General features: G+C 41.1%; 1 protein-coding gene across 2 annotated transcripts; it reads right to left on the bottom strand.

Annotated features, from left to right (window-relative positions):
* Positions 1-257: 257 nt before the first annotated feature.
* On the bottom strand, positions 258-10,620 carry PRMT6 (protein arginine methyltransferase 6). 2 transcript variants are annotated; one of them, XM_026484680.4, is made up of 2 exons: positions 4,934-6,054; positions 258-2,546 (listed from the first exon to the last, which is right to left on the bottom strand). In XM_026484680.4, exons 1-2 carry the CDS (start codon positions 6,011-6,013, stop codon positions 2,499-2,501), a joined length of 1,128 nt encoding a protein of 375 aa, XP_026340465.1. In that variant the 5' UTR covers positions 6,014-6,054; the 3' UTR covers positions 258-2,498. The 2 variants fall into 2 exon arrangements, with proteins under 2 accessions (XP_026340465.1, XP_048076400.1); XM_048220443.2 differs by lacking the exon at positions 258-2,546 and having other exon boundaries at positions 3,429-10,620.
* Between the last annotated feature and the right edge of the window lie 3,344 nt (positions 10,621-13,964).

Genomic DNA, 13,964 nt, shown 5'->3' on the forward strand with positions numbered 1-13,964 from the left:
TTTGACCACAAGATATTTTTTATGTTGCCCTCGGACAACATAAACACCCACTGGCCCCAATTCCATTATCTGACCATCTTCCGAACACTCAACTATTTTCCTTTCACTCTACACATGTCAGGATTTCTATTCCCCTTTCCCTACAATAAATAGATTCATGCTGAAGGATGGTTATGGCCACCTGTAAGCCTCCCCACCTCCACTGTATTTCCCTTTTAAGAAAATTTGCATTAAGAGGAAAAGATCTGCAAACCCAATGGAGTTTTGAATTCCTTTAATTTCTGGAAGTTGAACAAAGAACAGAATGTTCTGCTGCCGTGCATGTTTCTGTAAATGAATAAACTCAAATGATATTGAAAAGTACAGGAGCAATGTCAGAACATCACATGGATATTGGTTGGTTCATTCATACTATCAGGCAACAACCACCAAACAGAAAGTACACTGACACACTTGAATGCAGCTCGTCAAAAAGAAAGGTATCACACCCTATGTTCTTCCTCTTGGCGTTGTTCGGCCACATGCTCTCGGTCTTGAAATGCTTATTAAACCTCCACTCCATTTTTGTACATTTTGCTTTGTCTCAGGACTCTCCCTTTTGCTCTATCAGGCTGTCTCATTTACTGCAGCATTTATTAGGATTAGCATCTTTTTAAGTGCTGCTATTTTTATTGATATTCTTAGTACTCCTGGTTGCAGTTTTGGTTGTCCACCCAACCAATTTTCCCTGTTACTTTTAGTGCATAATATTGCAGAATGTGGTATGATTTTCACAAATATGTACAACATGTGATTGCAAGAACACCTGTCAAGCACTTTAAAAAGTACGGGGAGGATTTATTTCCATCCTTCCTTTTCGAGCAGGGGGCAGCCTGGAGAAAGGAGGAATGTTTTCCTTCCTCACAGCTCTCTGTATTCTAAATGTCTAAGTGATTGTTTTTATTTTTTTATTTTATTTTTAAAAAATATTTATTTGAGAGAGAGAGAGAGAGAGAGTGTGCACAAGCAGGAAGAGGGGCAGAGGGAGAGGGAGCGGCAGACTCCTCCAGGAGCAGGGAGGAGCGGGGAGCCCGATGTGGGGCTCTCAACCCCAGGACCCCGAGATCGTGATCTGAGCCGAAGACAGCTACTTAACGTACTAAGCCACCCAGGCACCCCATATAAGTGATTGTTTTTAGAGTTAAAAAGGTAGCTACTTGAACAACTGAAAACTTCATCAGTCTTTATTCCAAGTTATTATTAGAAATAATGATGAATGTAATCATCAAAGCTCCCAGAGAAGTACAATTCCAATGTTACTGGTCATGTCTTTTTATTAAAATGTTGTGTTTAGTTAGGTCCAGATTTTTTGTTTCAAACGTCTTATCCTACAAGCATACATAATATTTTGAGAAATAGTCTCATTAATCATCTTCCTCCTTACCATCACATTTTTCTCTGAGGATCTCATAGTCTATGTGATGATAAGTAACACTTTGGCACTTGAGAAGCATTTTAAGGTTTAGAGCTGACGAGAGGGCTGGCTTTTCATCCTCTCCTCGCTTCAGCAGAGGTGAGATTTAGTTGGATGATGTCTTTCCAGGCTAAAGAATGTATGCAAACTACTCATGTAGGTAATTTTATTCCCCTACTGTATCCCAGTGGAGGGAAGCATTTGCTTATTTATTATAGAACCTCATTGTTAGATAACTGGTGTTTATTAAATCCTTAAATGAGTGAACACTTATTTCATTGGATGCCGGTACCTATAGCCAGAACGGCAGAGTCCATCTACTTTTCTTTGCTACTGCATTGAGCATTGTTTCCTGGGGACCTCAGAAAGAATGCCGCACTTGATTAGCCTTGTTGGGAAACAGGTACAGTGTATATTTCATGAGTACCTAGTAATATCAACCTTGAGATCCTATATACTGAAGGTGGCTCTTTGAGGTCTATGAGCTATATCTCCAATGGAACTTTTTTAAACTAAGTGGTTGTTTGGGGATAGGAATTGAGCTACTTGTGTTCAACTGTCAAGAATTAGTTAGGTAACCTTAGGGAAATCCTTCAATATCTGTGTAAGTCTTTTCCTAACACCTATAGCATCCCAAGTAGCCCATTATCGTTGATGTAGTTCCCTTTTTGGTTTATCCTATGAACGTACCTACTTGGAAACAAAAACTATGTTTTATTGGTTTGTATCCTAAGTGCTTATCACAATGACCTTTATCTGGTATACCCAATAAAATGTCCATTGGTCCAGTGAATTAATGTAGGTATTTGGAAAGTTCACAGTGCTAAATAAATGTAAGCTATCTGAAGCAAGCAGATAGAACTTCATCACGTTTTTCCCTCCTTAGGGCTGACATTTCTTCCTGTGGTCCAAATATCCCTAAGCAGTCAGTACCAGCTCAGAGAATGGACAGTGCCTGGATATTGGAGCATGTCAGGCTCTCATCCTTCTGGAAATGTTGTCACTCCAAAGGGCTTGGGATTCCTTTGGATCACCTGGTGTCCAGTCATACACTGCTCGTCGTACACAGCCATGCTGATACTGCCAAACAAACCTGTAAGAAAATCAAAATGTTGCATATTTATTCTGTAGCACATTTTACACGTGTCCAAATGCTTCAGATTTGCATAGTTTTCTGTAATTGCAACAGCTAGAAATCACTGAGATTTTATTGTGCACCAGGCACTATCTGCTCGTGTGTATTAACTACGTTCCGTGCACTACATGTATCACGTTTCTGTGGAGCAGGTATGATCATTATACTCTTTGCATGAGAGCACTGGAGAAAAACAGAGGTTAAGTATTTTGCCCAAGGTCACAGGGTTAGTAGTGGAGCCTAGGTTCCAGCAGGATCTGTCCAGCTCAAGTCTTAGCTTTTAGCCATATGCTATGCTGCCTCTTAAGGACTAATTGCTTTAGCAGCTATATTTTTATAATTCATTTTTCTTCTGGGAAACAGTAACAAGAATATTAAAGCTTACTTTGCCTAATTATGAAATACTTACTTTTTGCTTCTATAGTTCCTCTAAGTTTTAACTGGTGCTCTCTTTGCATGCTTATGTTGGTGACAAGATTTCTGTAATACACACATATTTATAAAAGATATATTTTAAAAAAATGGAATTCAGGGGAATGCTTTTGTCTGCCCACACAGCAAAGGGGCTGTTACAGGAAGTTAAAAAAGAAATCTACTCAAAACCATACACTAAATTCTAAATAAATGGTCATCTTATAATGTATAGTTGACGCTAAAAAAAAAAAGGATCTATTTTATACCTCTAGCTTAAATCAGGCCTACCTTGCTATGACTGCAGCATTTACATAGAGTGTTAACTATCAAAATGGTGACAACTATCGCTGTTATTGCTTGGATCTTGTAAAGTCATTGATTTTGTATGTTTCCCTTCATAACGGAAGATCTCATGTTAACACCAAGTTGGTTGTAATACTTTGGTACTTTAATAGGTGATGAATAAAGGAGAAAACTCAGTTACAATAAACAAAACTATGTTGGATCACTTCAAAGACCATTTTTTTTCACACCTGTTTTCTATTAGCATACAAAAGCTACCGGTATGAAGAAAAAACATACATTAAGCATAAATTACCCTGAAGCTGTATTCTGAAGGGGTTGTAACACTTTTCTTAAGAACTGACAATATCCAAAAGGCAAAAGCATTATAAGTCACAGTACACAAGACTTCTTACTTCATCTATAAAAATAGAATGCCAATGTTTTATTTGCCACAGGGATGAGGGAAACATCCGTGAAATAAATTTGATAACATGACTCACACTTCATTACAAATGATTTTCCGAAATTCACAACTTTCACATTTGGCTGAGCTAAAAAGAAGAAAAAAAAAAAACACCACCACTAAAAAAGGAAAATTCACTTGATGTAAGTAGGCCAGATCACATGATCCCTCTAAATGAGAGTTTAAATGAGTGCACTACTCTAGCTGGGAAAATATTTTCCTTAATTTAGAGAGTCTAAACAATTTACCCAATAAGATGAACAAACCCTTGGGTTAGGTTCAGAAAACCTTCTATCAACTGGTTTAATAAAAATCACACAAAACTCTATTTGTAACATACATGAAACATTTCCGTGGTTAAACCTTAATAATAAAGGCAAGAATAAAAAAATCCCTACTACTTCACTGTCTTTCAGATCTTTCTCTCCTAAATGTACCTTCTAGATTTTTGGGGTGTGCTGCACAATTATATATAGCGTATTTTACTCAATGGAGAAATGTGTTCAACTTTAGCACCCTATTGGAAATAATAAGTTTAATAACAGGGTTATTCAAACTGCTTCCTCATTACCAGAAGCAAAGTTTATTTAAAAAAACAATGAGTTAGAAGTACTGAAGCCTAGAGGCATCTAGGAAAGGAGGGAATTTAGAGAACGTTAGAATATGGCTCTGGAGAGATATTTAAGTCATACTGGAAATTCATGGAATCTAACTAAACCCCTTTACCCTTCTCCCTGGCTTCAGATTTAGATGTGAGGTGTCAGGGATGTGCATGAAGCCTTCATAAACTGATTATTTTCTTCTGTGTGTTTACTTTCTTCCAGTGAAACAAAAGAACTAGAAATACAAGTGCTTGGTACCACATGCTTTTGAGACTTAAAAAAGCCCATTAATAAACAAGCTGTTTTCATCGTTGGGGGCATCGGGATTCACTTTTTAAATAAATTTCGCAGGAAGAATCTCCTGGAAGGGAGATTGAAGTCACTCTCCCTCCCCAGGAGCCATGAGGGAAAAGGGAGACAGAAGATATTGCCCCCTACTTGCACGTGGGATCTCCCTTTCTCCTCCGACCCCCCTCCGCCTATACCACGCAGGTCTGGCCGCCTCGGGAGGTAGCTGGGAGAAAAGGCAACGCTCAGTCCTCCATGGCAAAGTCTTTGGTCTTTTCCTCCTGGTCGCCTACTTTGTAGCGCAGAAGCACGCGCAGGAGACGGTGGTTGTCCCGGGAGGGCAGCAGCGTGATCTCTCCGGAAATGTCCGTATCTTGTTCCACTTGCACAGGCTCGTTCAGGTAGAGGAGTGCCTGCTTCCAGTGCGTGACCGGGTGAAAAGGCGAGGTGGACAGCACCAGAGGTTTCTCAGAGTCCCCTCCGGGGAAGGTCACCTGGAACCAGATGGCAAAGCCGTGCATGGGCGCTGAGCCGTAGCAACTGAAGCGGAAGCGCCCGCCCACCCCTGCCTCCAGCTCCTGCTCCAGGCCGGAGCGGGCCAGCTCCAGCTGAGCAAAGCACTGTGGCCGGGCCAGTACATCCTCCCCGGACAAGCCCTGCACCACGATCTCCGAGTGGCCCATAAGGCAGCGCGTGGCGAAGCTCTCCAGGCAGCTCATGTCCACACCGTAAAGCTGCTTCACCTGGCTCCAGAAGCCCAGGCGCAACTCCAGCATCTGGTCGCTGATGGGCGCCACGAAGAGCTCGGCGGAAGCCGGCAGGAGAAGACCGCCCTCCTTCAGCCACTTGGTCCGCGCGTAGAGCACAGAGCTCAGCATAGACTCGTGCAAGAGTCCGTAGCCCATCCACTCGCTCACGATGGCATCCACCTGCTCCGGCAACTCCACCGTCTCCACCGGCCCCGGCAGGACGTGCACCCGGTCCTCTAGCCCATTAAGCCGCACCACCTCCCGGGCCTGTTGCCAGATGGCGCTGGCCTCCACCGCGTACACGCGCCGGGCCCCAGCCTGCACACAGAACATACTAAGAATGCCGGTGCCCGCGCCCACGTCCAGCACAGTCTTGCCCCGCAGTCCTGCCCAGTTCCGCAGGATGCCCAGGCGGTAGGCATCGGTCCGGACACGGTCCGCAATCATCTCCTCGTGGACCGATATGTCTGAGTAGCACTCGTAGTACAGCTGGTCACGCTCCCGCCTACCCCTCCGGGGTCGCGGCAGGGCCGCCTCCTGCTCTCCGCCATCTTCCTCTTCAGTTCCCTCCCCTCCTTCGCCGCCGCCCCCCGACTCAAGCTTTCTTTTCTTGGGCTGCGACATCTTGGCGGCTCCGACCGACTCCCAGCGGGCGTTGCGCGACTCCGCGCGGGCTCCAGAAAGCGGAGACTTCTGGGACTTGTAGTGCCAGCTCGCGCCTCCCACTTCCTGGGGGGTCGCCGGGCCGGGCGCCTGACGGAAGCTTCAGAGCTCTACTCAACTCTTCTTTGCTTCTCCGAGGTCCTGGAATCCGTATCGCACCCACCACACCCAAATTCTGTGGACGTGTACGTACCTCCCCTTGCCCTTAGCTCCATTCTCTTTCGCTTTCATTCCCTTACTGAAGTCCACTCGCCCTCAAGACGTTTGTCGTGTGTGCTCAACTCGCTGATGTTATTACACCGAATTATCTGGGCGCCGCCCTGCACACACTGCCACCTCACCTGGACCGTTGCTGCTCTTAAAGCTCTCCAGATGGAGATTTAGAAATTGCACTGCACGTTTTCTTTTTGTTTGTGTGGAGTTAGGGTGCAAAGAAGGTGTAAATACAACAAAGAAAATCCCCGACGGTGTAAAACTTTGGTTCTGATTCCAATAAACCCACAAGTTAACTGAAAGATTGGGACATATTATATGACTATGCTTGCCTTCAATTACCCACTCACACACCAGCAACAAGGAATCTTCATTGCAGTCGAATTATGTTTCTGGTCTCTATTTCAGGAGAATACTTGGCTCTTAGTCCTGCCATGGTAATTCAGTGGCTCATTGGAGAGTTAAATCTTGGAAGGGTTCAGACTAAAGAACAGTTGAAAAGCAAGAGTGATGTGATACAGTGAAACTCATTGTTAGGTGTATTCTGGTAACCAATTACAATATTTAACTTCAGAAATAACTGAATCCTTCCCTTGTGATTACTTTTCCATTGCAACTCTTTTTTCTTGTGTGATTGTTTGTCTGGACTAGAATGAACTTTTCGTCTTCTGTTTTTCTTTCAGTCAACTGCCCGGTGTTAATTTCTTCCCTCTGTGTTGTTCATAATAGAAATAAAATATACTTTGAAATATGTGTGATGTCTGTATGAGTGTCTGTGTTTCTAATACTGTGAGAACAAATTTTCTCCCAGCCTCAAAAAAATCACATTGAAGAAAATTGACTTTTATTTTCTTGTAGTCTTGAACTATGTCTATTTAGCCAATGGGCCTGTATTTCTTATCTGGGGGAAAAGTTCCTTCACCCCATTCTCTCTGTTAATCCTTCATTTAATGGAATAGGTTTATTGACCTGGCATCCTCTGCTCTACTTCTAACTCAGAGCTCTCAATTCTCTCTGCTCAGTAGAGCAGCTTTTAAAAAATACCTATGCTTGTGTCACACCTCAAACTAATTAAATCAGAACGACTTCATGGAGACTGGGCATACAGTTTTAAAAGCTCCCCTGGGGAATTTGAATGTGCAGCCAGAACTACTGTTTCTCACTAAAATGATCTTAGTTAAATCTTGCTGCATTATTTTCATTGGATAAATTATCTTTTTTTCAGTGGCCTAGACTAAACCATTTAAGGCTAAAAGTCCTCAAAGCAGTTTCTCTCTTTTTCTGCCCAGTTTGATATCTTGTTTTAAGAAAATAGAGGCACAGAGCAGGCCATGGGATTAGAGTTGTAAATGTGGCCACTTTAATACATTACTTCTAGGCTGTTACTTAATGCATACCTCTCCCATTCTTTCTTTCCTCAAAATCTTACCCTTCCCCTTTTAAATGCACTCACTCCTCCAACCAATTTTTAATTCACTTATGTGTGGTCTCTTTTAAGAACATTCTGAGTATTAGTTTCATTGGTTCTACCTCCAAAATATATCTTGAGCCCATCTTCTTTTCTCCTCCTCCACTGCCAGCACCCCAGTCTAAACTTCCATCATTGCTTGCTGGAAATCAGTCTCCTAGGAGATGACTCAGCTTCTAATCATACCCCTGTCTAATCTGTTGTCTACATAGCTATACGAATGAGCTTTAAAAAACTGAAATTAAACCATGTCATTCTCCAGTAACTTCCCATTCTAGGTACTGAAATGATTCAGTGTCTTCAAATAACTTCTCATCTCATCTCATGCTACCCTTCCCTACTCATTGGGCTCAAGCTTTACTGGCCTTTAGCAACAACCTCTTTCCTGGCTCAGGTCTTCACTTATGCTCTTCTAGGGCCTGGGACATTGTTTTTCTCCTTAGTACTTGACTTCAGTGGTTTCTTCACATCTATTAAATCTCGACGTAAATATAACCTTCTGGCCCTCCTTGGCTACCTTAAATATTATTTTCTAATACTGTTTCTTTCTTTCATAGCTTTTACACTTTGTATGTATTTCATTTACTTGCATATTTGTTTTTTTATTTGTTTGTTTTGTTTTGTAAAATATAAACTCCAAGAGACTTGGATTTTGTTTCCCCACTGTTGTAGTTCCTAGCACTAGAACAGATCCTGGCACATAGAGTGCCCAGTAAATAGTCTTCAGTGGACTGTTGTGGACACAGTTAAATAGTTATTCATAGGAGAAGGAGATTTGTTTTTTGTCATTCAATACAACAATTTGACTCTAGTAAACTCTGAGATAAATCCAGATATAGATTGAATTTAGTATGCTCCCAGATATGAGAGTTGTTTTATTTTCAAGCACTCTTAATCCTTTTAGACAGAATAATGGTAAGCCCTAAATATTATGCCCAGAGTAGAGAAGAAATGGCCCATGGCACTTTTTCCCTTCTTGCACAGTGGCTTGATATAGAGAGGGATATCTTTACTAATCTTTTCTACCACACCGAGTTGTTTTAAGTAGGAAAGGGACCTAGATCATAGTCCTCCTGTAAGTAGTGTAGCTCCAGCAAACCCCTGGTTGGGAGAAGAGTTGGAGCTCTGCTGGCAGAGCACTCTTTGTGTTTCCATTTCCATCCCAGACATTCATTGGATGCTCAAACCCAATGTTTGTCAAACAAATGGATCTTGAAGTTGATTTAATTGATCTTTGATTTAATACATCTTTCCCAGCATTTAAAAAAAGGAAATAGAATAGAAAATATCAAGTACATAAAATGAGTAAAGGTGAGTATCATTCTAATATTCAGTGGTTTCAGTTAAGTATACTATATATGCATTTCTTGCTCTAGGTTATGGTTTGAAAGTTGGAAATCCACAGCTTGCTGTTCTCCAAAAGCACTGTGAATTTTTACATTTCTGTACCTTTGCTCAGGGTTTGTCCTCTCACTCATCTTTTTAGATAATGCTCAAATGTTATCATTTCTTTGTAGCTTTTTCAACCGGTCTGTGACTGATAATACTTTATAATTATTTTTTTCACTTATCCCGTTGTACCACAGCCATTTACATATCTGGCTTTGTCATGACAGATGGTGGATATTTGAACACCAAGATTTTGTATTTTTCACTTTTATATTGAGAATCTAGTGCATTGTGCTGGAATCTGCACCATTCCCACATTCCTGATTGTTGGTCCTGAGTGCACATGGGATCATAGATGTGTTTTGTACGACTGAGAGAACCATGATTGATTTTCCGCATCATGCACATTTATGTATTTATCTATTTGTTCAATAAATATTTTGGGCTTCTACTCTGCACTAAATATTCTAGAAACAGAGAACATATCAACAAAGAGACAAAAATCTCTCCCTCTGCGGAGCTCATGTTTTTATGTTAAAATGCTGTTATTTATCATTCTTACGTTGCCTTACTTAAGCAAATTTTTAAACCACTTTTAATTCTCAACTTTCTTTCCTGTATTATTTTATCTTGAGTTTGCTGATGAGATTGTCTCCCACAAATACTTATTTCAAATTCCTCTCCTCTTTAATGTGAAGGTCTGTTTAAAAATGTATTTTAAGGCCTTGTATTAGAATTGAAGGTAGTTCCTTCAGGATTTCAAGTCATTGTAATTCTCAAAGTGTATGTTGGGGACGGGTAAAGGAGCAATGACATGAAAAATGTTATAAATATCTCTTCGATATGAAGATTCATTAAATGATGTAGTTCTTACCATTCTGTAGTTACTTGGAAACTGTCAGCATAGAAAGAGGCACGTCTACCTAAAAAAAAAAAATCCTTTGTTGAAAATGAAGACATAAGGTGGCGGTTTTTGTATTTAAACAAATTGGAACATCAAACATAAAAAGTCTACGTATACGTTAGTCTCTTGATGTATATAGTGTCTTTCCATGGTGTATTGGCCCAGCTATTAAACCTAATACTAAAACAGATGAATAAGAAATTCATAGCTCCCTGATGATATTATTATGAGTAGTTGTAATTCCTTTAAAAAATGTTTGTATTGAACCGGTTAGGTAGTCACAACAAAGATATAATGAACTTAATCCATAATTATCAATTTGGTTTAAACTTACTGAGCCCTCTTAAAATATTGAATGTGGTACCTTAACAATTTCAAGTACAAATATTGATTATGACATTTTAACAATTTCTACTCTAAATCATGCCACTATAATGGAAATAGTACAAAAAGCCCCAGGAATGTAAATTATAAAATGGGGAAAGTAACATATCAGTGCATCTATGAAATTAGCATTTGCTTATCTGCCGCAAGAGTAATGAGAATCAGGTAGCTAAATGAAAATTAGGTGTTAAGCTTAATGAATATTATTTAATAAGATCTCCCTCTCTCTCTTGTTTCTTTTATGAAAATCTTTAATATGAAAGAAAGCCAACCAGTTGCTTCAACCAGATGCTTATGATCTCATAGCATTTTGCTCCTGAGGACATTTCAAGTGCATAGAAGTCAATGTAGTCACGGGAGACCTGTGATTCCCAAAGTGTGGTTTCTAGATCAACAATTAGCATTACCAGGGAACTTATTAGAATCACACAAGCATGAACCCCACTCTATATCTAATGAATTAGAATCTCTGGGGTTAGGGTTCTGCATTCTTTGTTCGAATAGCCCTTTGGGTAATTCCGGTGCACGCTGAAATTTTTTTTTTTTAATGTAGAAACAGATAACCAAGTTCTTCTTCTTCTTCTTCTTCTTCTTCTTTTTTTTTTAAAGATTTTATTTATTTATTTGACAGAGAGAGACAGCGACAGAGGCAACACATGCAAGGGGAGTGTGAGAGGGAGAAGGAGGCTTCCTGCTGAGCAGGGCTCGATCCCAGGACCCTGGGATCATGACCCAAGCCGAAGGCAGACTCTTAATGGCTGAGCCACCCAGGCACCCCCACACCACACAATCTGAGGCCTGTCCAAACCAGTGTGAGGCCAGGTGGAGTTTATGGAATGGAAGACCTATTGTTTTTGGTTTGGTTGGTTTTTTCCTATTGCTGTGTAACAAACTGCTACCAACTTAGCAGCTTAAAACAATGAACATTTTTATCTGCTCGTGTCTGTGGCTCAGGAGTTCAGGCGCTGCTTCACTGGGCGAAGCTGGAATTCACTCTGCAGGCTGGAAGCCAGCGGTCAGCCTGGCCACATTCCTTTCCAGAGCTGGGGACTCTCTACCATGCTCACATGGTTGTCAGAATTCAGTTTCCTGCTGAGGCAGGACTGAGGTGTCCCTCCTCTTCCTGATTGTCAGAGAGGGGCTACTTTCAGCTCTTAGAGGCTTCTGGCAAATCCCTGCCTTGGGGCTCCCGCTCTCTCACCACCTGACAGCTTACTTCCTCAGGGCCAGCAGAGGCAGCTTTCTGACCCTGGGGAGGGCCCTAGTCCAAATCATTCTCTTGTTCCCACCCTCTATCAACCTTCTGACTGACTAAAAATCATCCGGATTGGGGACTTCAATTACATCTGGAAAGGAATAGTTTCAGCCAGAGAAATTGGTTCAGGGTAAAGAGACAGAGGCTGTGTTCCTACTGAAGCTTCATAAATATTGAGACATGTCTGCAAATAAGTCTATGTCTCAGAGAACTATGGCTGTGGCTCCTGGCACGCGGAGATGACTGCAGCCAACAGATCAGAAACAAAGTTCTGAACAAGCTGTGACCCTATCTGAGCAGAACATTTTAATGCAGCTAGCTGCACAGATTGCCTGTCACTTTTGCTTCTGAACCCTGCTATGTGAAGCCCCACACTCCAAATAGTTGCTAGTCTGGGTCCAAGAAGTGAAGACTCCTGCAAGGAAGCCAAGCTGAGCCTAAGAGAACTCAGGAGAACCTACTAGATTGCAACTCCCATGTTATGGAAGCCGGGAACAAAAAACTTACTGTGGTGAGCCACTGGGTTGTTGCTACAGCAAAAACAAAGCTGACTCAGACAAATATATGTACAGAATGAATCCTCATTCTAGGACTACTACCAGGTCAAGACATAGAGCACTACCAGTGCCAGAAGTGTCCCCGCGTCCCTCCAATCCTGTACTCTTCCTCTTCCCGAAGGTATGTGTCCTGACAATACCATAAAAAGATTCAGTTATCAGAGCTTCATATACACCTGATCACGCAGTATGTGTTCCCTCGTGTTTGATTTCTTTTGCTCACCATTGTGATTGCGAGATTCCTCCATGTGACTATGTGTAGTAGTATTTCCTTCACTTTCACTGCTTTATTTTGGAGTATTCCACTGTACAAATATACCATAATTTGTTTAATCAAGTTTCTGCTGCTGTGCAGATCCTCTGAGATGGAGATAATCATTCCTACCAGGAATTTTGCAGTGTCCGTTTTTCCTGTATAGTTCTTTTGACTCAAGATTTTCTACTTTACACAAATAATTTTTATTATCTTATTATAAAGTGCCTAATAGCTAAAACATATTGTGTTTAGCATGTGTTAGGCATTGCCTAAATGTTTTATATGCATTATTCATTCATTCATTCCACAAATATTTGCTGACCACCTGATACTCTGTAGGAGTAAAAAAGACAGATAAAAATTCCTGTTTCTATGGAGCTTATATTTTAGGAAATAATCTCTATCTCAAAATCTATGGGGTGTGTATTATTACCCCTATTTTCATAATTTGGGAAACCAAGGCACATAACTGCTATATTCATTTCTTATTTATCTTTTCTACTCGATTGTAAACTCCTTATAGGCAGGAACCAGTTCCCTGTATATCCCCACAGTGTCTAGTTCAAAACATACATATAATCATAATATTAATTATTTGATGATGATTAAGATTTATTTCATGTTTCCTATATGCCAGAGACAACTCAGTCTTCACAAAATCTATGCAGTTGTTATTTTTATTAACCCCATTTAGAAATCAGAAAAGAGGCAAAAAGAGGCTGCATGCCTTGCCTTTGGACTAGATTCTTGTTCTGCATCATGTGTTGAAATGGATCCATGGGGTTGCATGTAACTGTCATTCCTTCATTTCAATTACTGTAGAGAATTTCGTTCTCTGCTACCTCTACAGCCACTGTGGTATACCCTATGGTCTTCCTATGAATGACTTTGCATAGCAAAAGGAACTGAGCTTCTCATTTCTTCTCTCTGTGTTCTGCAGGTACTCTATTTCTATACACCAAAGGAAGAAAGCGTGATGGACATTGAGTTTTTGTCCAACCTCTACGTGTGTTTTACCCAGAAGAGTGTGAGGTGGGAATTGTTAGTTATGCTATAGTAGACGGACTGTGTTTAAGAATCTTAGCTGGTTTATTCACTGAATATTGCTGAGCTTCTTCCACATACCTAGCACTGTGCTGGGCTCTAGGAAAGGGAGAAGGAAGCAGTCTCAGTTTCAAGGAGCTCCCGATTGTTGGAGGAGATCAGAGAGAGAACCGGTTGCCCTTGAGCTGCATTAGGGTAATCAGAGGCTCCTTACACCCTTCTTGTCCTTGGAATGTGCATTCTGCCCACTACCTCCATAACTGGAGCCACTTCAAGAATGCAGTCTTGAGAAAGTAATGTGTTGTTGAGACCATCTGGACTATAGGCAATTGAACCCAGTTAAGACCTCTATAAACTTTTAAGATCCTGGCAGGTGGGTGTGGAGGTATACTAGTCTTGTAATTGCCCGCAAGCCTTCTATGTAAGTTTTCTTGCTTATCAT

The sequence above is a fragment of the Ursus arctos genome, unplaced genomic scaffold, assembly GCF_023065955.2.
Source record: "Ursus arctos isolate Adak ecotype North America unplaced genomic scaffold, UrsArc2.0 scaffold_12, whole genome shotgun sequence".
Lineage (NCBI taxonomy): Eukaryota > Metazoa > Chordata > Mammalia > Carnivora > Ursidae > Ursus > Ursus arctos.